This window comes from Microcaecilia unicolor, chromosome 2 (genome assembly GCF_901765095.1).
Source record: "Microcaecilia unicolor chromosome 2, aMicUni1.1, whole genome shotgun sequence".
NCBI lineage: Eukaryota > Metazoa > Chordata > Amphibia > Gymnophiona > Siphonopidae > Microcaecilia > Microcaecilia unicolor.
Window position 1 is genome coordinate 220,043,922 of NC_044032.1, and position 25,483 is coordinate 220,069,404.

Here is a 25,483-nt window from a genome sequence, read left to right on the forward strand (position 1 = left end):
GGCCACCAGCTTTTAATACCATCAAAATTACTTTAAACTTTATTCTTCAGGCAACAGGTAGTAAAAGGCCTTTTAGCCTTGAAGTAACTAATCCTGAGAGCCACAGCTGGTAATAACACAAGCTGCAGCATTCTGAGTAAGCTGCAAAAAAAAAAAAAAAAAAAAACACGGGGAATGTGTAGAACCCAAGTACACTGAATTACAATAAATCAATGTGTAGACAATACCAACAACTACAAAGTAGTCCTAAACTCAGTGTTCTAACTACAAGTAGATGCTGTTTAGCACACATCTGGTTATTACTTTGATCTGTTTATTCTTTGTGAGAGTGGTACTATGTCCAGGTTTCCAGCATCAACAAAAATATTTTATTTCCCCAAACAAAATGTGCCTCAGATGAAGCAGAGCCCTGGAGTACACTTGACTAACAGAATAGAGCTTATCTCAAGACACCTGTTGTGATCCATCTTTCAGAAAAGATTCAACATTACTCTGAGACCTAAGATTTTAAGCTGAATGGAGGTTTGGGGCCTTCTGTTGCCTGCAATAAGGGTTGACAGGTTGAAGGGAGAAAGAAAGATACCTCTTTCTTCTGGGGATAGATGTGCCTCCATGGTTTTACATTTAAGGAGCTCCTGGATGATATGTAAGCCAAAGTTACTGCAGAGGGTGTCTAAAGTATTTACACAGTGGTCCTTTATCTGATCCGCTATTCTTAGCCCCAAATAAGTCCCCCACCCCTTGCAAGACATGCCAGCAACACTTTCTTGCAGATCAGACCCATGGTCTGAGGCCCACTGCCAAGAGAATCTGCTATGGCAGGGGTTCTTGATGTCTCAGAAAAGATCCTAGGTTGACCTGGCCAATACTCTTTATCCTTGTCCAGAAGTGTTATAAAATCATTGTATTTTTCTTAATGGACACCGTCTCTGGCAGATTGCTTACCTTACATGTACTGGGCCAGGTAGAGATACTTAAGAGGCTACGTGGGAACTAAACATAGTATAATCAAATCTTTTGACCTCAGACTTCTTGAAAGCAGATTCGACTACCAGACACTGATGGGGCAACTGCTGTCTTTCAAATACAGAAGCCTTCTGGACATACGTCACATTTGCCTTTTTAATTAATAGGTGGTCCAGAGTGGGGGTCCTCCTACTTGCTCATCTGTTTCTCCTTAAGAAAACTGGCTCTGCCACAATATTCTCGGGGATAGGTGGTTAGGAAATTGGGTGGACATCCAGCATCATAAACCTGGGGTCTGTCTCCTTCTTAAACTGAAATGGAATGGCCTCAGACATTTTATTCACAAATTAATTCATGCTTTTTAGAAAGCAGACTAAAAACGTACAAACTTTTACAAGACACCGTATGTATCTATATATACATTCAAACATACATCTGCGCATATAAGCAGCTCTATTTATACGCTATTAAAGAGCAAGAACACTTTCACACTAACCTGTTTAGAGTAATGTCTAATGACTTCCCATTGCAATTGTTGCGTGGTGTAGAACTGGTTTTCAAGCTCAAAATAAGCCAGCCTACAAATGATAAATAGATATCACATATAAGAAATGCTGCAAAGAAAAGCATACTATATGCATGTTATTTATAATGTGAATTAAGATCTTCAACATACTTAAAGACAACATCTTGTACATCTGTAAGAGTAGCACCAATACTTTTCAGCAGGAGGTTTACAGACTGCAGAGGAATTAATTCTTTCTGTCTCTCTTGCTTGTTGCTATCTTCACCACCAGAGCTGAGTGAAAAACTTAAATGTAGCTGTAAGATAAATAATTTGAAAACTAGTTAAAACATGGTTGAAAAATGAAGGCATAGTTACAAAATGAAACATTCAAATTCCTAAAAAAAAAAGTGCATAAAAACAAGCATTTTTCAATGGAAAGCAAATAGCTTGAAATTCAAAATGTCAAAGACACGTTCTACTTTTGTCAAGTTATTCTGTTTTAGAAATTCCAAAATGTTTTGATATTGATGTGCAAGAAATTAAAATTGTCAGCAGGATATATACATGGTGTAATACTGGATTCTTGGTTGACTATGAAAGATCATCTGAAAAAGGTAATAGGAACTCTCTTTTCAAAATTAAAGTTAAAAGTCCGAGAGATTTCTTAACTGTTGAAAAATTTTGGATGGTGGTTCATATTATTATACCGCATTTTGACTATTGCAATAACCTTTTGGCTGGGCTACTGAAAAAATCTTTTGAGGGCCTTGCAATTAGCTTAAAAACCTACTGCACGGATTTTATGTGGTTTCTTAAAATATGATCACATTTCTACCACATTGGTTACCTATTGAATTTAGAGTACAATGTAACATTTTGTTGCTGGTCAACCAGTGCAATACCTTCTGTCATCTCTGCTAATCTGCGTATACATCAGCTAGTTGGGCCATCAAGATCTGCTATGTCAAATTCATTTTGCTCAGTTTGCTTTGAAGAATACAGAGCCTCAATTTTTTACATCATAGGACCCAAACATACGAAAGCTCAGGAATTTGCATACATTTAAGAAATTCTTGAATACTAGTTTGTTTCATTGTGCCTTCAATGTTGATAATTAATGTGATAAGATGCTGCTTGCTTAACATTTACCATCTGTTGATGATAGGATGATTTTATGTTTTTTGTTGATATTTAATGTATGTTATTTAAAAATGTGATTATATAAATCGCTAAGAATGGTAGATCATGTGTTCTATAAATTTTAGAAAATCAATCATTGGGGATTTCTTAGTATCTGATCTGACATTTAGCAGGCCTATAGTTTCAAATGGTGATCAAGGGATACCGCGGGTAACTGAGTATGGTAATTTATTTGGTGGCCCTTTTACTAAGGCGCGTAGGAACATTTGCACGTCAAATTGGAACTACTGCATGCCCCTGGCGGTAATTCCATTTTTGACACGTGTCCAAAACACATGGTAAAAATTTTCTACTGTGTGGTGCTTACCCAGCAGTAATCAGAAGGTACGCGTGCTGATGATTACCACCCAGTTAACGCGTGAGACCTTACCGCCAGGTCTCAGCTGAAAATGGACACGTGCTGGTTTAAATTTTGCTGAATGTCTATTTAAAATGTATATATAAATACAAATATAAAAGCAGATAAAGCGAATGCTACATACCTGTAGAAGGTATTCTCCGAGGACAGCAGGCTGATTGTTCTCACTGATGGGTGACGTCCACGGCAGCCCCTCCAATCGGAAACTTCACTAGCAAAGTCCTTTGCTAGCCCTCGCGCGCCCGCGCGCACCGCGCATGCGCGGCCGTCTTCCCGCCCGAAACCGGCTCGAGCCGGCCAGTCCAGTATGTAGCAAGACAATACACTTCAAGGGAAGACACAACTCCAAAGGGGAGGCGGGCGGGTTTGTGAGAACAATCAGCCTGCTGTCCTCGGAGAATACCTTCTACAGGTATGTAGCATTCGCTTTCTCCGAGGACAAGCAGGCTGCTTGTTCTCACTGATGGGGTATCCCTAGCCCCCAGGCTCACTCAAAACAACAACATTGGTCAATTGGGCCTCGCAACGGCGAGGACATAACTGAGATTGACCTAAAAAATTTACCAACTAACTGAGAGTGTAGCCTGGAACAGAACAAACAGGGCCCTCGGGGGGTGGAGTTGGATCCTAAAGCCCAAACAGGTTCTGAAGAACTGACTGCCCGAACCGACTGTCACGTCGGGTATCCTGCTGCAGGCAGTAATGAGATGTGAATGTGTGGACAGATGACCACGTCGCAGCTTTGCAAATTTCCTCCATGGTGGCTGACTTCAAGTGGGCTACCGACGCTGCCATGGCTCTAACATTATGAGCCGTGACATGACCCTCAAGAGCCAGCCCAGCCTGGGCGTAAGTGAAGGAAATGCAATCTGCTAGCCAATTGGATATGGTGCGTTTCCCTACAGCCACTCCCCTCTTGTTGGGATCAAAAGAAACAAACAATTGGGCGGACTGTCTGTGGGGCTGTGTCCGCTCCAGATAGAAGGCCAATGCTCTCTTGCAGTCCAATGTGTGCAGCTGACGTTCAGCAGGGCAGGAATGAGGACGGGGAAAGAATGTTGGCAAGACAATTGACTGGTTCAGATGGAACTCCGACACAACCTTTGGCAGAAACTTAGGGTGAGTGCGGAGGACTACTCTGTTGTGATGAAATTTGGTGTAAGGGGCCTGGGCTACCAGGGCCTGAAGCTCACTGACTCTACGAGCCGAGGTAACTGCCACCAAGAAAATGACCTTCCAGGTCAAGTACTTCGGATGGCAGGAATTCAGTGGCTCGAAAGGAGGTTTCATCAGCTGGGTGAGAACGACATTGAGATCCCATGACACTGTAGGAGGCTTGACAGGGGGCTTTGACAAAAGCAAACCTCTCATGAAGCGAACAACTAAAGGCTGTCCTGAGATTGGCTTACCTTCCACTTGGTAATGGTATGCACTGATTGCACTAAGGTGAACCCTTACGGAGTTGGTCTTCAGACCAGACTCAGACAAGTGGAGAAGGTATTCAAGCAGGGTCTGTGTAGGACAAGAGCGAGGATCTAGGGCCTTGCTGTCACACCAGACGGCAAACCTCCTCCAATGAAAGAAGTAACTTCTCTTAGTGGAGTCTTTCCTGGAAGCAAGCAAGATGCGGGAGACACCCTCTGGCAGACCCAAAGAGGCAAAGTCTACGCCCTCAACATCCAGGCCGTGAGAGCCAGGGACTGGAGGTTGGGATGCAGAAGAGCCCCTTCGTCCTGCGTGATGAGGGTCGGAAAACACTCCAATCTCCACGGTTCTTCGGAGGATAACTCCAGAAGAAGAGGGAACCAGATCTGACGCGGCCAAAAGGGAGCAATCAGAATCATGGTGCCTCGGTCTTGCTTGAGTTTCAACAAAGTCTTCCCCACCAGAGGAATGGGAGGATAAGCATACAGCAGACCTTCCCCCCAATCCAGGAGGAAGGCATCCGACGCCAGTCTGCCGTGGGCCTGAAGCCTGGAACAGAACTGAGGGACCTTGTGGTTCACTTGAGATGCGAAGAGATCCACCAGGGGGGTGCCCCACGCCTGGAAGATCTGTCGCACCACACGGGAATTGAGCGACCACTCGTGAGGTTGCATAATCCTGCTCAACCTGTCGGCCAGACTGTTGTTTACGCCTGCCAGATATGTGGCTTGGAGCACCATGCCTTGACGGCGAGCCCAGAGCCACATGCTGACGGCTTCCTGACACAGGGGGCGAGATCCGGTGCCCCCCTGCTTGTTGACATAGTACATGGCAACCTGATTGTCTGTCTGAATTTGGATAATTTGGTGGGACAGCCGATCTCTGAAAGCCTTCAGAGCGTTCCAGATCGCTCGCAACTCCAGAAGATTGATCTGTAGATCGCTTTCTTGGAGGGACCACCTTCCTTGGGTGTGAAGCCCATCGACATGAGCTCCCCATCCCAGGAGAGACGCATCCGTGGTCAGCACTTTTTGAGGCTGAGGAATTTGGAAGGGACGTCCCAGAGTCAAATTGGAGCAAATCGTCCACCAATACAGGGATTCGAGAAAACTCGTGGACAGGTGGATCACGTCCTCTAGACCCCCGGCGGCCTGATACCACTGGGAGGCTAGGGTCCATTGAGCAGATCTCATGTGAAGGCGGGCCATGGGAGTCACATGAACTGTGGAAGCCATGTGGCCCAGCAATCTCAACATCTGCCGAGCTGTGATCTGCTGGGACGCTCGCACCCGCGAGACGAGGGACAACAAGTTGTTGGCCCTCGCCTCTGGGAGATAGGCGCGAGCCGTCCGAGAATCCAGCAGGGCTCCGATGAATTCGAGTTTCTGCACTGGGAGAAGATGGGACTTTGGGTAATTTATCACAAACCCCAGTAGCTCCAGGAGGCGAATAGTCATCTGCATGGACTGCAGGGCTCCTGCCTCGGATGTGTTCTTCACCAGCCAATCGTCGAGATATGGGAACACGTGCACCCCCAGCCTGCGAAGCGCCGCTGCTACCACAGCTAGGCACTTTGTGAACACCCTGGGCGCAGAGGCGAGCCCAAAGGGTAGCACACAGTACTGGAAGTGGCGTGCGCCCAGCTGAAATCGCAGATACTGTCTGTGAGCTGGCAGTATCGGGATGTGTGTGTAGGCATCCTTCAAGTCCAGAGAGCATAGCCAATCGTTTTGCTGAATCATGGGGAGAAGGGTGCCCAGGGAAAGCATCCTGAACTTTTCTTTTACGAGATATTTGTTCAGGGCCCTTAGGTCTAGGATGGGACGCATCCCCCCTGTTTTCTTTTCCACAAGGAAGTACCTGGAATAGAACCCCAGCCCTTCTTGCCCGGATGGCACGGGCTCGACCGCATTGGCGCTGAGAAGGGCGGAGAGTTCCTCTGCAAGTACCTGCTTGTGCTGGAAGCTGTAGGACTGAGCTCCCGGTGGACAATTTGGAGGTTGTGAGGCCAAATTGAGGGTGTATCCTTGCCGGACTATTTGGAGAACCCACTGATCGGAGGTTATGAGAGGCCACCTTTGGTGAAAAGCTTTCAACCTCCCTCCGACAGGCAGGTCGCCCGGCACGGACACTTGGATGTCGGCTATGCTCTGCTGGAGCCAGTCAAAAGCTCGCCCCTTGCTTTTGCTGGGGAGCCGCGGGGCCTTGCTGATTCGCACGCTGCTGACGAGAGCGAGCGCGCTGGGGCTTAGCCTGGGCCGCAGGCTGTCGGGAAGGAGGATTGTACCTACGCTTGCCAGAAGTATAGGGAACAGTCTTCCTTCCCCCGAAAAATCGTCTACCTGTAGAGGTAGAAGCTGAAGGCTGCCGGCGGGCGAACTTGTCGAATGCGGTGTCCCGCTGGTGGAGAGACTCTACCACCTGCTCGACTTTTTCGCCAAAAATGTTATCCGCACGGCAAGGCGAGTCCGCAATCCGCTGCTGGATTCTATTCTCCAGGTCGGCGGCACGCAGCCATGAGAGCCTGCGCATCACCACACCTTGAGCAGCGGCCCTGGACGCAACATCAAAAGTGTCATAAACTCCTCTGGCCAGGAATTTTCTGCACGCCTTCAGCTGCCTGACCACCTCCTGAAAAGGCTTGGCTTGCTCAGGGGGAAGAGCATCAACCAAGCCCGCCAACTGCCGCACATTATTCCGCATGTGTATGCTCGTGTAGAGCTGGTAAGACTGGATCTTGGACACGAGCATAGAGGAATGGTAGGCCTTCCTCCCAAAGGAGTCTAAGGTTCTAGCGTCCTTGCCCGGGGGCGCCGAAGCATGTTCCCTAGAACTCTTAGCCTTCTTTAGGGCCAAATCCACAACTCCAGAGTCATGAGGCAACTGAGTGCGCATCAGCTCTGGGTCCCCATGGATCCGGTACTGGGACTCGATCTTCTTGGGAATGTGGGGATTAGTTAATGGCTTGGTCCAGTTCGCAAGCAATGTCTTCTTCAGGACATGGTGCAAGGGAACAGTGGACGCTTCCTTAGGTGGAGAAGGATAGTCCAGGAGCTCAAACATTTCAGCCCTGGGCTCGTCCTCCACAACCACCGGGAAGGGGATGGCCGTAGACATCTCCCGGACAAAGGAGGCAAAAGACAGACTCTCGGGAGGAGAAAGCTGTCTCTCAGGAGAGGGAGTGGGATCAGACGGAAGACCCTCAGACTCCTCGTCAGAGAAATATCTGGGATCTTCCTCTTCCTCCCACGAGGCCTCACCCTCGGTGTCAGACACAAGTTCACGGACCTGTGTCTGCAACCTCGCCCTGCTCGACTCCGTGGAACCCCGTCCACGATGGGGGCGTCGAGAGGTAGACTCCCTCGCCCGCATCGGCGAAGCTCCCTCCGCCGACGTAGTCGGGGAGCCTTCCTGGGAGGTGGCCGCGGTCGGTACCGCACGCGGTACCGACGTCGGGGACCTCAACCTGGGCGATGGGCCAGCCGGCGCCACGCTCGACGGTACCGGTGGCGCAAGCACCGCCGGTACCGGAGGGGTAGGGCGCAACAGCTCTCCCAGAATCTCTGGGAGAACGGCCCGGAGGCTCTCGTTTAGAGCGGCTGCAGAGAAAGGCTGAGAGGTCGATGCAGGCGTCGACGTCAGTACCTGTTCCGGGCGTGGAGGCTGTTCCGGGCTGTCCAGAGCGGAGCGCATCGACACCTCCTGAACAGAGGGTGAGCGGTCCTCTCGGTGCCGATGCCTGCTGGGTGCCGAATCCCTCGGCGACCCAGAGCTCTCGGTGCCGACACGGGGAGGAGACCGGTGTCGATGCTTCTTCGATTTCTTCCGAAGCATGTCACCGGAGCTCCCCGGCACCGACGAGGAGGACGTCGAATCCATCCGTCGCTTCCTCGGGGCCGAGACTGAAGAAGGTCGATCTCGGGGGGGCTGTACCGCAGGAGCCCTCAGGGTAGGCGGAGACCCACCCGAGGGCTCACCGCCACCAGCAGGGGAATGGACAGCCCTCACCTGCACTCCACCCGATGCACCACCGTCCGACGACATCAGCAGACGAGGTCCTGGTACCACCGACGTCGATGCAGCTATCCGATGTCTCGGCGCCGATGCAGAGGCCCGATGCCTCGATGCACTCGATGCAGGGGCGGCCGAGGAAGAAGGTCTGGACGCTGACGACGTCGATGCACTCGAAGATCCCGGTGCCGATGCCGACGAAGAGCCCGAGAACAACACGTTCCACTGGGCTAGTCTCGCTACCTGAGTCCGCCTTTGAAGCAGGGAACACAGACTGCAGTTCTGAGGGCGGTGCTCGGCCCCCAGACACTGAAGACACGACGAGTGTCGATCAGTGAGCGAGATAACCCGGGCGCACTGGGTGCACTTCTTGAAGCCGCTGGAAGGCTTCGATGTCATGGGCGGAAAAATCACGCCGGCGAAATCAAAAGCCGAAATGGCGAAATTTGAAGCACCAAATTTAGAGGGAGAAAAAATCTCGACCGAGGCCGAAAAGAGGCCTACCCCGACGACGAAAGAAAACTTACCGGGGCAAAAAAGCTGGAAGTACGGGGAGGATTTACACGAAACCCGGCGGGGGGTTTCCGGAGCACTTCCCGACTAGGACAAAGCTTTCCCGAAGGAAAAAAACACGTTCAAAACAAATTGGACGCGCGAGGTCGACTTTCCGGGGCTCGACACGGCGAAAACACGACCGTACCGAGTGCGGACAAAAGAAGACTGGCCGGCTCGAGCCGGTTTCGGGCGGGAAGACGGCCGCGCATGCGCGGTGCGCGCGGGCGCGCGAGGGCTAGCAAAGGACTTTGCTAGTGAAGTTTCCGATTGGAGGGGCTGCCGTGGACGTCACCCATCAGTGAGAACAAGCAGCCTGCTTGTCCTCGGAGAAAGATGGCTAAATTTTAAACTAAAGCAGATTCATTTGAAGGAACAAGTACACAGGAAAGTCTAAATTTTATAAATGAATTGAAGTAAAAGGGAGTTAGAATATTTGTACATATCTGAGAAATGTTTTAAAGAATGAATTGAGATAAAATTGATACATTCAGATTTTAGTTACATGTGGGAAGGTTTCCAATGTTTGTATAATTGTTTTGTTTTAGAACACCAAGGCAAATGATACTAATGTTAACAATGAATGAATGAGCATAGTGGGACCCCCCCACACACCAAAAAAAGAGTAGTACTAAATATTTTACTACTTGCAGAAAGGGGAAGTTCTGAAAAATAGGCAATTAAATAATGAGCAAGAAATGTATGAAAAATGTTTTGATTTAGTTTTCATATTTTCATATTTTACTTTATGGTTTATGACTGGAGTGTAAAAGGTTTCTTAGATAATATAGAACGATACAAGCCATCTTTAGTGGAAGCTCTTGGGTGAACAAGAGACTCCTAGTAATTAGGAAAAGTAAAATGAATACACTAATTGGATGACTGATCCTGCATAGGGGACTACTACATGCAGCTACCTATATTCCATAAATAGGAACAGATTAATGGAAAAAGATACGACACCATGATATATCAACACCCTGACCTTAAACGAGTCCGAGTGGAACCCTTTAAAGAAACATTTCCCACTTTTGCAGTATGGACTTTGTGCAAACAGAGTGCAGGGGAGTGTTGTAGATTTCCTGGAAAGAATATGCTGCTCCTTTATATCTTATTCAGAATTAAGGGGTCCTTAAGGCATGCGCTAGTGTAGGCATATTTTGAATGCGCGCAAGTCTATTATTCAGTGTGCCTGGAATGGACGTGCGGTAAAATTAAAACCAGTGCACATCCATTTTCGGCCTGAGATCTTACCACCACCCAATGACTTAGTGGTAAGTTCTCAAGCCGTAATCGGGCACTAAGCGGCAGTGTGCGTAAACTGCCGATTACTGCGGGCTAAGTGCCACACGGTAGAAAATATTTTCTACCAAGTGTTTTGGATGTGCGTCAAAATTGGAATTACTACCCGGGGCATACGGTAGCCAGGCAGTAGTTCCAATTTGACGTGCGTGAGACGTGCGTAGGCGCCTACGTACCTTAGTAAAAGGGCCCCTAAATGAGACAGTCCAGACAGCTAAATAACAGCTTGTGAAAGTTTTTGTAAACAGATTGAAATCTGAGTTATAGAACTTGGTAGAAGAAAAATACAGTTCATTCTCTTGCAGCAACAGACAGAATGGCTACTAAAACTGTTGCATCTTTTCTAGGGGCAACCAGAAACAGAATCAGAGGAGGGCCAGCCTATACCCTCAGAGGAGGCCGTGGATTGAAATTTGAGAAATCAGCCCAGCTCAGAGTCTGTTGCAGATGTCTACAGAAAAGCCACTAGAAGTTATAATGTTCTTGCCGTGTCCTTCCCCAAGGACCAATAAAAATTGTCTCCTGGTAAAGTCATTTCTCATACTCAGTAGTTTTGAGCAGGTGAAGGATTCAGCCTTGCTAATGATAGCATTGACTGAGAGGCAGGAGACTGAACAACCCAGGGATGAGTTCTGTGAATGCGTATGCTATGTTTCCACTGGGCCCAAATTATGAACTGGAAATAACAGTTATTGGAAAACCCCTGAAATTTATAGCAGATATCAGTTCTGAAAAGTCTTTATGTAAGTTTGGGAGGCCACATGCTGGGCCAAGTAGCCTGGAACCTTTGTGATGAAGTTTTGAGAAGAGACAATAAACAATACAACATTAAAAAAAAAAAAAGCACCTTTCCATGAATTGACTGAATTTCTCTCTGTACAGATGGTGACTGATTACTAGCTGCTGCCTTTTTGGTAAGCTCCACTGCTGTTGTGAACTTAATAGGAAGAGATATCTTGCCACAGCTGGACTGTTAGATTCACTGTCACCAGCAAGGATTTTATTTACATGTGCCCAAGAAGGTGGTCCAAACCTGAATACTGTTTCTATTGCATAGAATAATTTGTTCATATGAAATATTTGTCTGTGTGTGTGTGTGTGTGTGTGTGTGTATATATATATATATATATATATATATATATATATATATATATATATATATATATATATATATATATTTGATAACGCTATAATTATTTTGATTCGATAGATGGGTCTGTCTGTCAGAGGAGGGGGAAAGGGCATTGAATAGCAGTTTTCTAATTTGTAGATGAAGACGTATCTACATGATTATTCTTAATGGGTTGCTTAAAGTTATGTTTTGAACTGTATAGAGTGGAACCATGAAGAGGCTGAAGGAATTGGAAAGTAAACTTTTATTAAGGTTAAGGGTTAAAATTGCAATTTAGCTGCCATTGTGAATCCCACATAACAGAGATAGGATTGATGTTAGCAGAAAATGAATGATGCTAGAATAGGCAGCATGTATATAGAAAGAAGAAAAAAAAAAGAAAAAAAAAACTTAGCTTGGAGGTCTGTGTACATAAATATATGAAATTAAAAGAAGAGAGGATAGTGGTCCTTTCCTGAAAAGAGAAGGTTTTGACTGACTTATTCAGTATCAGTTACTAATTAATGGCTAACTGTGAAACACATTCAGATGACTAACTGAACATCTTTTGTGAATCAAACAGCAAAGATTGCCTTTTCTATACACATGATTAGGTTTTTGGTGATCCCTTTTATTAGTTATGTTGTCTCCATTACCTTTACTCCAGTAAGTTATGTAAACCCAGGAGGAGGTACTGCAATTGGCAATTTAATTTTGGGAGACAGGCTGGATGCACCTTGCATCCATTAAACTGCTGGAAAATTCATACTTCCCATATGGTGCTTCCAAATACCTCATTCTCTCAATGATACCTCTCTGGGTGTTGTGGCCAAACATGCAGAGGTACAAGGGGGGATGTGCTCAATTCTCCCAGAGAATGGTAAAATTCTAAATTTTGAAAGTCTATGTAACTTGCCTTTGTCTGGTCTGTAAGCAAACAAATGTTGCTAGATATGTGAAGGTAAGCCAAGGCCATAAATGCACAAGATTATAAGCTTTCTTGAATTTGCAGATGAATTTGAGTTATTGCTGGAGAGAAACAAACTGTTGAGGTTTTGAATAATATTTAGTGATTGTGTATCTATATTCCAGGAGGGAATAAAGTTCATTTTGTTATTACTAAGTTTCTATATGCTTTGGTGATAGAAATAATCCTTTTTCTAACAAAGGTTGTATAGCAAGGAATGAAAATTGCATGTATAAGGCAGTCACCTTCAAAGCACAGAATGGATGTAATTATGGAAGACAACGACAGATAAAGTGTATCAAGGAAAATCGGTCCAAAATTGGATTCACAGCCTGTCATTATCTTTATAAATCAGAGAAACAAGCTAAACGGGGAGGAAGGGTTAATATTATGTGAGACAGTTAAAGGAAAGTCTAGAGAAAAAAGTATTTTTGTGTATGTCTCTCCAGAGTTAAATTTAATGAAAAATGACTTTTGTGTTTTACTGCAAAGACACAATACAGTCTTGCCATTCACAGGCGATTGCTGTCTTTCTCAAATGAGGCCAGGAAACCGTGCATCAGATGCAGCCTTGAGAATGGGACTATGTGACAGTCTTTTCTGGAAAAGGACTGCATTCAGCCAAAGTTGAGAGGACTATCAAGTGCACCCAACCACCTATACAGCGATCGAGTGCAAAGGGGTACCTTCCTGATCTCACATCTGTTACTGTCAGAGAGAAGAAAACAGCACCATCACCACCACTGTGAACCATACTTGTGGAGCAAATGGAAAAACCATCTTCATAAAGAATTTAAGAGGTGGGTGAAAAAGTCAACCAAGTCCCGTAAATTTGCAGTCAGGTGCAGGAAAAAATTCTGATGGACTCGTGCCACCAAGGACAGGAAAGAACTGATTTCCTCCTGAGACTTATATTAACCATAGGAGGCATTGCCTTATTTGTTTTTCTGATATACTTAATCATTTACTGGTTGATTGACTGTCTCACTGGCTAAACTTAATTTGATGCTTTACCCCTTTTTTTTTTGTTTTGTTTTTCTATGTTATTTGCTGTAGTTAAGAAAAATTTCTACTATGAATATCAGACTGAATTGTTTTTCAATACTAGCAATAGCAGAAACCTTTTGCTCTGTTCTGCTACTATTGCTCAATGAAAGGAAGGTTTTATCCAGTAGTTTTGCTGTGAGATTTAAAGAAAATCAGCTGGAGGGGGGATTCCAAGATGGCCACACACATCTAGGAGAGCTGTAGACCTCGTTTCCTGATCTCAATATGCCGAAAAGAAGAGGCAAGGCAGTGGCCCGAGCTTCCCCAACGCCTGCCTCAATACCTGCTGGTCCAATGGACAGATTTGTGAGGACTCCAGGGCAAGACCGGGAGATCGGGAGCGGTTCCTTAGGAAGCGCCGGCGTTAATGGAGGAAGTATCGGCGTCTCCAGGACTCGATGTTACTCTGAGCCCCGATTTGAGAGCTCCGCCCCCGCAGCCAAAACGGACTAGCTCTCCTTCCGAGGGAGCGAATGGCCAGACGCCAAGGAGCAGAACGTGCCTGGTCTCGAGTGAAGCTCAAAGTAAGCATTTTGAGAGGGAGTTAGGGGGGCGGATGGCACCCCCAGAAGAAAGCAGTCCGACGTCATCTGAAGCGGGTCAATGAGGCGCAGAAAGTGGGAAGATTCCAGAATTTTCGATGAATATGCCTCTTGGGATTATGGTAAACCAGCAGAGGTAACAGTTATGTTAAAGGATATTTCAAACCTCAGAAGTAACAAATATAGGAAATATTCAAACAGTTATGCCAAACCTCAGAAGTAAAGTGGAATTATATGAAAACCACATGAGAAGATATAATCTAAGATTTATAAATTTTCCAAGGGAGGGAGGGGACGACCCTGGAACTTGGAGGGAGGAGGGGACGACCCTGGAACTTGGAGGGAGGGGGAGACGACCCTAGAACTCGGAGGGAGGGAGCGAAACGACCCTGGAACTCAGAGGGAGGGAGGGGAAACCCTGGTACACAGTCTCAATCTCACAGACACACTCTCTCTCACAGACACACTTGCACCCAGTCTCACTCTCTCTCTCTGTCACGCACACACACTCACACATTCACTCTCTCTCTCTCACACAGTCACTCTCACACACACTCTGTCAAACATACACATGCCGAGGAAAACCTTGCTAGCGCCCATTTCATTTCTTTCAGAAATGGGCCTTTTTTTTACTAATATGATAATTAGCAATAGCCACATGCTATTTTGTTTACATTTTTGAACATTCACTGTATATGAAGAATGAATAAATTGATTGCATGGCTAACTTGCTAGATGCTCATTTTTCACAGCATTACCACAGAGGATTCTTCTTCTAGGATCCACAGATACAACTGACAAACTCAAGAGTAACAAATCGCTAGGATTCAGACGGCATTCACCCCAGCATCCTGAAAGAGCTTAAACTTGAAATTGCTAGTTATCTGTAACCTACTATTCCAGATGGCAATGATATTAGAGGATTGGAAGGTGGCCAATATAATGTCAAGTTTTAAAAATGGCTCCAGAGGTTATCTGGGAAATTATAGACAGGTAAGATTGACACTACCACTAGGCAAAAAGGTAAAAATAAACTAAAAACAAAAATTATTGACCACACAGACACAGCTTAATTGGAATGAGTCAGCAATGATTCAGCAAAAGCAAGTCTGGTAAATTGGTTGATATATTTGGATTTTCAGAAGGCTTCTTACAAAGGTTCTTATGAGACACTCATTGGGAAATTGAAGAATTATAAGATAAGAGTCCTTGTCCTTTTATGGATTGCAAATAGGCTAAAAGACACGAAACAGTAGGACTAAATAGTTAGTTATTTACATAGAAAAGAGTCACTAGTGCAATGCTCCAAGGGTCTGTACTCAGATTTGTGCTGTTTTACATATTCATAAATGATCCTGAGATACATAAAAACATAAGAGTAGCCATACTGGGTCAGACTAATGGTCCATCTAGCCCAGTATCCTGTTTCTAACAGTGACCAAGCCAGGTCACAAGTACCTGGCAGAAACCCAAATCATGGCAATACTCCATGCTACCAATCCCAGGGCAAGCAGTTGTTTGCCCACTACTACTACTAATCAATTCTATAGCACTACTAGATGTACGCAGTACTGTACACTTGAACATGAAGAGACAGTCCCTGCTCGACAGAGCTCACAATCTAATTAGGACAAACAGGACAAATAAGAGATAAGGGAATTACTAAGGTGGGGATGATAAAATAAGGGTACTGAACAAGTGAGTAAGGGTTAGGAGTTAAAAGCAGCATCAAAAAGGTGAGCTTTTAGCCTAGATTTGAAGACAGCCAGAGATGGAGCTTATCGGACCGGCCCAGGAAGTTTATTCCAGGCATATGGTGAAGCAAGATAAAAGGAACGGAGTCTGGAGTTAGCGGTGGAGAAGGGTGCAGATAAAAGAGATTTACCCAGTGAACGGAGTTCCCGGGGAGGAGTGTAGGGGCTGAGGAGCTGCAGAGTGAATGCACTTATAAGTCAATAAGAGGAGTCTGAACTGCATGCGGAAACAGATAGGGAGCCAGTGAAGTGACTTGAGGAGAGGGCTAATATGAGCACAGCGACACTGGCGGAATATAAGTTGTGCAGCAGAATTTTGAACAGATTGAAGAGGAGAAAGATGGCTGAATGGGAGACCTGTGAGAAGCAAGCTGCAATAGTCTAAGCAAGATGTGATAAGAGTGAGGATAAGGGTCCTGGCAGAGTGCTCAGAAAGGAAAGGGTGAATTTTGCTGATGTTGTAGAGAAAGAAATGACAGGTTTTAGCAGTTTGCTGAATATGTTCAGAGAAGGAATCGAAGATGACCCCAAGGTTACGAGCTGATGAAACAGGGAGTATGAGAGTGTTATCAACAGAAATAGAGAATGGGGGAATGTCGCGTGCTCGAGGACCTTGGCATACTGTCAGGCTTCTTCCCCGGGAGCACTGGGTTCGTGAGCCCATGGGCCACTACCATGGAGCGGCAGTGGCAGGCAAGATCACCTCCAAGGTAGAGATGAGACAAAACTGGACCGGAACCCCGGACTGGAGTTCTACACCGGAATACACGGAACTGGAACGCACCGGACGGGTGCGCACTGGAGTGGAGCCCGCTGGACTGGAACACACTGGAGGGCCCCACAGGACTGGAACATACAGGAGTGAAACCCGCTGGACTGGAACACACTGGACCTAGGCTTCACCTACGCTTGACCACCTTTCCCCGAGGGTTGAGCCCTCAGTTTCTGGCAGCCGGTAGGACTTACAGGAAAACATGGAACTGGAACTTGCAAGCAGGAACAGCAGGAATGAAGATCCAGGAGTGCCCCTGGCACCTAGGCGCAGGCAAGGCCGACAGGCAGGGACTGTCCGGGTTCTGGCAGTCGGCAGGTTTAAACACAATGACTAGTAAACTGTACCTAGGCTAATAGAAACGCTATACCCAGGCAAACCAGTCATACACAAGAAACATACACAGAGCACACTCAGGAGACTTGAAAGCTATACACCAGCTAACAACAAAGCTGTGCCCAAGCTAACAAGTCATGCACTGGAAACAAACACAGAGCACTAGCAAAGCTATACACAGGCTAACAAGCCACACGGTGCCTAAGCTGGCTAGTCTAAACAAACACAGAGCACTAGCAAAGCTATACACAGGCTAACAAGCCACACGGTGCCTAAGCTATCTAGTCAAACATAGAAACTCACACAGAGCAAACACTGAAACAGTGTACAGCGCACTCTATACACCAGGGCCCTAGATGAAATGCAAAGGGCCAGGGCTGTAGTCTCTAAGTGATTAATAAAGCCCTTCCACACCAGAGGCACAGCTGCAGCAATCACCTTGCATCCAAACAGAGGCTTGACACACAGAGAAGTCAGCCCAGCGGGAGCCATCTTGGATACTGGCATAGAGGAGTCGGCGGCAGCCATCTTGGAAAAGGCATAGCCCACACAGGTGAGGTTCAGTAGGGCAATCAGCACACAGAGCCAGAGAGAAACTAAGACAGAGACAGACACAGAGACAAGCAGAAGCCAGCACAGCCACTGACTCCCAGAAACAGGGTAAGTCTGAGGGTGGTCACGGCCACAGACGTAACAGGGAAGAGGAGAGGTTGGTTTATGGACAGACTAAGGACATTTCCTCTGAGAACTTGTCCAAACCTTTTTTAAACCCAGATACGCTAACCGCTGTTACTACATCCTCCAGCAAAGAGTTCCAGAGCTTAACTATTCGTTGAGTGAAAAAAATATGTCCTCCTATTTGTTTTCAAAGTATTTCCGTGTAACTTCTACACCACTCAGGATTTTGTAGACCTCAATCATATTTCCCCTCATTCATCTCTTTTCCAAGCTGAAGAACTCTAACCTCTTTAGCCTTTCCTCCTATGAGAAGCATTCTATCCCCTTTATCATTTTGGTCACTCTTTGAACCTTGTCTAATTCTGCAATATCTTTTTTGTGATACGGGAACGAGAACTGAACGCAGTACTCAAGGTGTGGTCGCACCATGGAGAGACACAGAGGCAGTACAGTATTTTCAGCCTTATTCACCACCTCTTTCCTAATAATTCCTAGCATTCTGTTTTGTTTTTTTGACTGGCACCGCACATCCAGCAGAAGATTTCAGCATATTATCTATGATGACACCTAGATCTTTTTCTTGGTTGCTGACCCCAAGGTGGACCCTAGCATCAGGTAACTATGATTTGGATTATTCTTTCCAATGTGCATCACCTTGCATTTGTCCACATTAAATTTCATCTGCCATTTGTATGCCCAGTCTTCCAATTTCCTAAGGTCTTCCTGCAATATTTCACAGTTCACATGTGTTTTAACAACTTTGAATAGTTTTGTGCCATCTGCAAATTCAATCACCTCACTCATCGTTCTGATTTCCATATCATTTGTAAATATGCTAAATAGCACCGGTCCTAGAACAGATCCCTGCGGCATTCCACTGTTCACTCTCCTCCATTGAGAGAAATGACCATTTAACCCTACCCTCTGTTTTCTGTCCAATAAGAGTGATGAGTAAGGTGATCAGAGATACAAATGACAGAAAATAGGAGAGGATTACTAAAAAAGTAATTCAAATTCTAGGAATTACTTGAGAAGGGATAGAGAACAAAAGCAAGGATATAATTAGGCCTCTGTATAGGTCCTGGTACTCCTGAGTCCTGCGTGCAAGTTCTGGTCACCTCATCTCAAAAAGGAAATAAAGGAACTTGAAAAAAGTTCACAGTGTCTGAGGATAGTCTTCATTTGACAGAAATATTAGGAACTACCGATGAGAACTTGGCTATACCATCTTCACCGATTGTGTCTTTCATTTTAGATCCAGTGACTGGTTGCTTAATTATTTTAAGCATCGAAACCACAAGTTTATTGAGATGGCTGTTAAGAATATTTCCTGATGTGACAAAAGCTACTCAGAAGCACCAAGGGCAGTTTTTTTATTAATGAGGCCTAGGGATATTCAAATATGGGGGCTATGTTTTTATATCCCCCCTATAAAGGTGCTGGTTAACCGCCCCTGGGCGGTTTTATTTCTTTAATTGTTAAAATCACTTGTACATATGGGATCACCTCTGTTAGACCATTTATAGCATATTTGTTTTAGTTTTCTTATATCTTTGCTCACCTTAATTGGAGAGATATGAAAAAATTCATATAAACTGATTTGTGATGTATCTGTTGATGACACTGTACTCAGCTCCACCTGGATATATTCTACATCCTTTTTGAAAAGTTCAACCTATGAACGCATATTGAACAATTGATTTCAGTTCTTATATTCCAATATCTCACAATAATTCAGTGCAGATTACAACAACATACAATCACAAATGCATAGACATCAGTATACATACATACACATTATTCCATGATTCATTATATATAACAAAATGCATCACTATTCCCTTGATACGATCAATCCCCAAATTCACCCCACAACAGGACATAGTACTTTGCAAAACAGATACAATTACTAGCCTGAGACTGTACTAAACCTCTTAATTAGTATTCAAATATTAAGTAATAAAGTTTTAATAGCATATTAAAAGACTTGATAGTTCACTAACCCTCTAGTATCAGCAGCTAGAATATTCCATTCAATAGCAGCCCAATATATAAATATATCTAGGTCCCTCTTATAAAGAAAATTCTGCATCCCTAGATAAGCCAGTGTGCAATAATCATTAGAATGTACATTTTTTATTGGGAACAGGGTAAACTATGAAAGGTTACGTGGAGGGGCATAATCAAATGGGGACGACCATCTCTAAGGGCGCCCATCTCTAAGGACGTACTGGCAAAGGGCTATTATCGAAACAAGATGGGCGTCCATCTTTCGTTTCGATAATACAGTCGGGGACGGCCAAATCTCAACATTTAGGTAGACCTTAGAGATGGTTGTCCCCGGTTTTTGGCGATAATGGAAACCGAGGACGTCCATCTCAAAAACGACCACATCCAAGCCTGGGAAGAGCCAGCATTCATAGTGCACTGGTCCCTTTCACATGCCAGGACACCAACCGGGCACCCTAGGGGGCATAGCAGTGGACTTCACAAATTGCTCCTAGGTGCATAGCTCCCTTACCTTTGGTGCTGAGCTCAGTGGTGTAGCCACAGGTGGGCCTGGATGGGCCAGGGCCCACCCACTTAGGGTTCAGGCCCACCCAACAATATCACATGTTTAGTGGTAGCTGGTGGGTATCCCAAGCTCCAGCAGCTGAAGACTTCCCCCTGATGGTTACTCTACTCTCCACGATACCGGCACCTGCACATGCTCAGTTTTCAGTGCATGCTTGCTGCAGACTGCCAAGATGGAAAGAAGCATTTTTCTACCAGCTGAGATATTTTTTGGGTGGTGGTGAATGGGGGAAACACTTGGTGCTCACCCACTTCTTGCCTAGGCCCACTCAAAATCTGTTGTCTGGCTACGGCCCTGGCTGAGCCCCCCAATCCCCCCCCTAAAACCCACTCCCCACAACTGTACACCACTACCATAGCCCTAAGGGGTGAAGGGGGGCACCTGCATGTGGGTACAGTGGGTTTCGGGTGTGTTTTGAAGCGCTCACATTTACCAGCACAAGTGTAACAGGTGGGTGTGGGGGGGGGGGGGGGGGGTTGGGCCTGGGTCCGCCTGCCTGAAGTGCACTGCACCCACTAAAACTGCTCCAGGGTCCTGCATACTGCTGTCATGGAGCTGGGTATGACATTTGAGGCTGGCATACAGGCTGTAAAAAATTTTTTTAGGGTGGGAGGGGGTTGGTGACCACTGGGGGAGTAAGGGGAGGTCATCCCCGATTCCCTCCGGTGGAATATTGAAAGTTCATCCTAGCAGGATTACTAGGGTGAGCTTTCAATATTAACTCAGCATCTGTATTTTGCAAAACACTGCAGTCTGATTCATTGTCTGACCTAAATATAAGACATTACAATAATCCATCTCAGGTAAAACCAACACCTGTACCAGCATACTCTACTGTTCCTCATGTACAAAAGTCTAACCTGCTAATAAATGATGCAACTTGAAACACCACCTTAGGTGAATTTCTTCAAAAATGAGGAAAATAGTTATTAATAAATGAATAAAAATATTGCACATAACTAGAACTGCACCATTTTACTGGTTAAGTTATATTTACATAAAACAACACACCAGTATAACACCTACAGAAAAGTTCCAAGGGGGTATGGTGGCCAGACTAATTACAATCATCACTTGCAGTTTCCAAAGTAACACTTAGAAAAGCAAATGCAGAGTTTTTGGTTTCTTGATGTTGAAATGAATTTCCCTATTTTGCATGATCCATTTTCTATTAAGTCTTACCTCCTGATCTTTGGAGACTTCACCAGATTGAGTAAAAAGTTCAACAAGTGCATAGAGAAATCCAAGGTCTAACCTGAGATCCATTTCTTGAATCAAAACCTTGAAGTATCTATTTAAAATAAAACAAGGGCCACGTTAACTACCCATAAATAACTTAAGGAATTTATTTTAAACAAAGCACACAAGAGGCTATCATGAATACAGCTACTACTACTACTACTACTATTTAACATTTCTAAAGCGCTACCAGGGTTATGCAGCGCTGTACAATCTAACAAAGAAGGACAGTCCCTGCTCAAAGGAGCTTACAATCTAAAGGACAAAAAAGTGCAGTCAATCAAATTGGGGGCAGTCTAGATTTCCTGGATAGAGGTACAGTGGTTAGGTGCCAAAAGCGACATTGAAGAGGTGGGCTTTGAGCAAGGATTTGAAGATGGGCAGGGAGGGGGCTTGACGTATGGGCTCAGGGAGTTTATTCCAAGCATAGAGTGAGGCGAGGCAGAAAGGGCGGGGCCTGGAGTTGGCAGTGGTGGAGAAGGGTACTGAGAGGAGGGATTTGTCCTGTGAGCGGAGGTTACGGGTAGCAGCGTAAGGGGAGATGAGGGTAGAGAGGTAATGAGGGGCTGCAGATTGAGTGCATTTGTAGGTTAGTAGGAGAAGCTTGAACTGTATGCGGTACCTGATCGGAAGCCAGTGAAGTGACTTGAGGAGAGGGATGATATGAGCATATCGGTCCAGGCGGAAGATAAGACGGGCAGCTAAGTTCTGAACGGATTGAAGGGGGGATAGATGGTTAAGTGGGAGGCCAGTGAGGAGTAGGTTGCAGTAGTCAAGGCGAGAGGTGATGAGAGAGTGGATGAGAGTTCGGGTGGTGTGCTCGGAGAGGAAGGGGCGAATTTTGCTGATGTTATAGAGAAAGAAGCGACAGGTCTTGGCTGTCTGCTGGATATGGGCAGAGAAGAAGAGGGAGGAGTCGAAGATGACTCCAAGGTTGCGGGCAGATGAGACGGGGAGGATGAGGGTGTTGTCGACTGAAATAGAGAGTGGAGGGAGAGAGAAGTGGGTTTGGGTGGAAAGACAATGAGCTCGGTCTTGGCCATGTTCAGTTTCAGGTGGCGGTTGGACATCCAGGCAGCAATGTCAGATAAGCAGGCTGATATGAGCTAAATCCAGGAAAAACATGCCAAAAGGCTTCCGATTGTCAGTAAACAAAAAAAACAAAAACAAAAAACCCTGATAAAGTGCAATAACCCCAATTTTCACATCAGAACTGTTCTAATTTTATTCAGAATTGTGCTTTTACAAACAAAACAAATATAGGCAAGTTGTACACAAACACTAAGGAAAAAAACTTAACAGAAAGCTTCATTTACAATTAAAAAAAAAACTCAACTTGTATTATCTACATTATAGGGTAAGAGGAGCAAAAAAAAAAAAAAATCAAAGAAAATAAATACAAGCAACAGATAAAATGTCCATCACAGCCACAAAAATTAATCCATAGCATCTTACCGGTTCAAACGAAAAATCTAATCCTTCAGATTCTGAGAAGTACAAACGAGTCATTTTATTAAGGTGCACTAATGGATTTAGCGTGCGCTAAATGCTAAGAAGCCCATAGGAATAAAATGGGCTTCTTAGCATTTAGCAAATGCTAATCGTTAACACGCACTAAATCTATTAATGCACCTTAGTAAAAGGAGTCCTAAGTAATTTATCATTCACGGTACTAGAAGTTAAAACAAATGTCAAATGTACTTCTTTTACGGGGGAAAAAGCTAATATACAGCCTCAATTTGGAAAAGTGACTGCCACTACAATTTTAAAACACATTTTTCAAGATTTAAAAACTGAACAAAAGTCATATTGATGGGTACACAGCCAAATTTTCACATTTACTGTTAGTCTGGGGAAGGAACTGAAAGAAGCCAAGGAGAAAAAAGGTGAGAGAAAAGTTATTTGCAGGACATAATACTTACTTGATACGTGATATTTCAGAATGTCCCGCAGATCTCATTACAATACTGACATCAGTAAATGGTTTGGGTGCTGTGAATGTAAGAATGTAAATATAAAACATGGTCTCTGATATTTTTCTCCAATAAAGGATTGCAAACATGTTTTCTAAAAGTAACCAAGTGTTCCACAGCACTGTAGCTATTGATATGGACATCATCTTGTATTAAAGGGTTCCATTCAAACTTAATTAAAATTCTTAAAATTTGTATTATATGTTTTAGTACACAATGGAAGTAAAGGTATAGTGTTTCCCTGCATAAAGCTGGCTTTAAGCAAGAAAAAGGACTTTTAACTGCACAGCCATGTACTTAGATATAAGTAAGCATGCTGAAAAGATCGTGCCCATTCATATATGAACTGCACATGGGCATTCCCAGAAGCATACTTTGGGCACAGCAGAGTCACAATCTAGGCACACAAAGTGCTAAACACAGCTACCCAACTTCAAAGCAGGTGTAAACTTGTACACTAGCATTTGCTCATTACTGTGACTGGTTCTGGGTATCTATTTTATAAAAGCACATAGGTTCCTATTTTCCTTTATATAATAGACACCTTCTCCCGCTTGGACACATATCTTGTTACAAAATTGCCCCCATTATAGGGACAATTTTATAAATCGATGCCTGTGTATCTGGGTTTATAAAAGGTTTGGACAAATTCTTGGAGGAAAGGTCTATAGTCTGCTATTGAGATAGACATGGGGAAGCCACTGCTTGCCCTGGGATTGGAAGTATGGAATGTTGCTACTATTTGGGATTATGTCAGGATTCTATTCATATTGGCCAAATTGAGTATCAGCTGTCTACTGTAATAAAAACATCAGGTGTATTAGTGAACAGTGCTGCCTCAATGGAAGCACAACTTGTTTCCTTAGTGAAAATTATTTTTTTTTTCATGAGAAAGCTACACTGTGTTCGTAGTTATTTCAATGCAACTTCATTTTGTTTACTGATACAAGCTTTGCTTTGTTCACAACTGGATTAGTGTACCTTAGTATATTTAGGATGTTCAAAATCTCAATTACTCAAAATCTCAAAATACTGCAATCTGCTTGATATTTGGTTTAACCAAATATGATTATGTTTCTCCTTGCTATGTAGAACATCACTGGTTCCCATTCAAAGCTACAGTTCTGTTTAAATTGGCCTGCCTTCTTTACAAACTACTGTATGGCTTAGTCCCAGATTATCTGTATTCGCATTTTCAATTTGCAGTCTCTGTTAGATCTAGGATTACTTGCAATCATTTGTTCTCCTTTCCTTTTCCCAAAAAGAAAACAAAGAGGCTGAAAATGGTAGATTTTACTTTAGCATTTCAAGCTGCTAAACAATGGAAAGAGTTTGCTCTGATATTTTTTTATTCCAAGGCTTTGTTGGTGTAAATGGTCACACCTAAATGTAGTTGTGGTGCTTAGTGCTATTCTATAAATGGCGCCTAACTCCCATCACTGTTTACAGAATAGTGCTAAACACTATTATTTTTGTGCCAATCTTCAGGTGCCATTTAATAAATTTACCCCCCTGTGTGTCCAGAAAACCGTAAAATCAAATTACAAAATCGAGCGCTAAGTGCATTAAGAAAAAGAACACATCACAAAAATGTTTCAGATGCTGTACGTCTTCTATTGTCTCTCTCTGAAGCATAGGAGTGCAAACTGCAGCAACACTTCTGTGAATGCATCTTATACCTGTCTACTATTAAAAATATGAATATTTATCAGATTTTTCATATACTGCTTTTCTGTTGTACTAACAAAGCAGTACAGGTACTTCTTCTGTCCCTAGTGGGTTCACAAACTACTACTACTACTACTACTACTATAAATCACTTCTCACTTCTATAGCGCTACCAGTCGTACGCAGCGCTTTACAATTGAACATGAAGAAAGACAGCCCCTGCTCAAAAGAGCTTACAATCTAAATCAGAACAAACAGACAAACTAAGGCGCCATTTTACTAAACCATGGAAGAAAGTGGCCTTAGAGTGTGCTTATGTGGGTCATTCCCATGCGTTAAGGCCATTTTTAGAGTATGGGTAAAATGGCAGAATTTCTGAGTTTTTCTATTAATGACCAAGCACTAATTTTCTCATGAGCATATGGCCAATAGTGCCTGAGCCCCTACTTAAGAAGGCGACAGTTGACGGACTCCACGGACCCTGATGCAAGAATCGAAA

General features: G+C 44.5%; 1 protein-coding gene across 1 annotated transcript in view; it reads right to left on the bottom strand.

The window, feature by feature from the left end:
* VPS13A (vacuolar protein sorting 13 homolog A) overlaps positions 1-25,483 on the bottom strand; it is a 556,982-nt gene that overhangs the window by 119,204 nt on the left and 412,295 nt on the right. The window contains exons 58-62 of the mRNA XM_030193720.1: positions 23,266-23,335; positions 21,287-21,395; positions 19,091-19,204; positions 1,643-1,788; positions 1,463-1,544 (exon numbers count right to left, since the gene is read on the bottom strand). Of these exons, the coding sequence (XP_030049580.1) occupies positions 1,463-1,544; positions 1,643-1,788; positions 19,091-19,204; positions 21,287-21,395; positions 23,266-23,335 (521 nt within the window). The remainder of the gene's footprint in view (positions 1-1,462; positions 1,545-1,642; positions 1,789-19,090; positions 19,205-21,286; positions 21,396-23,265; positions 23,336-25,483) is intronic.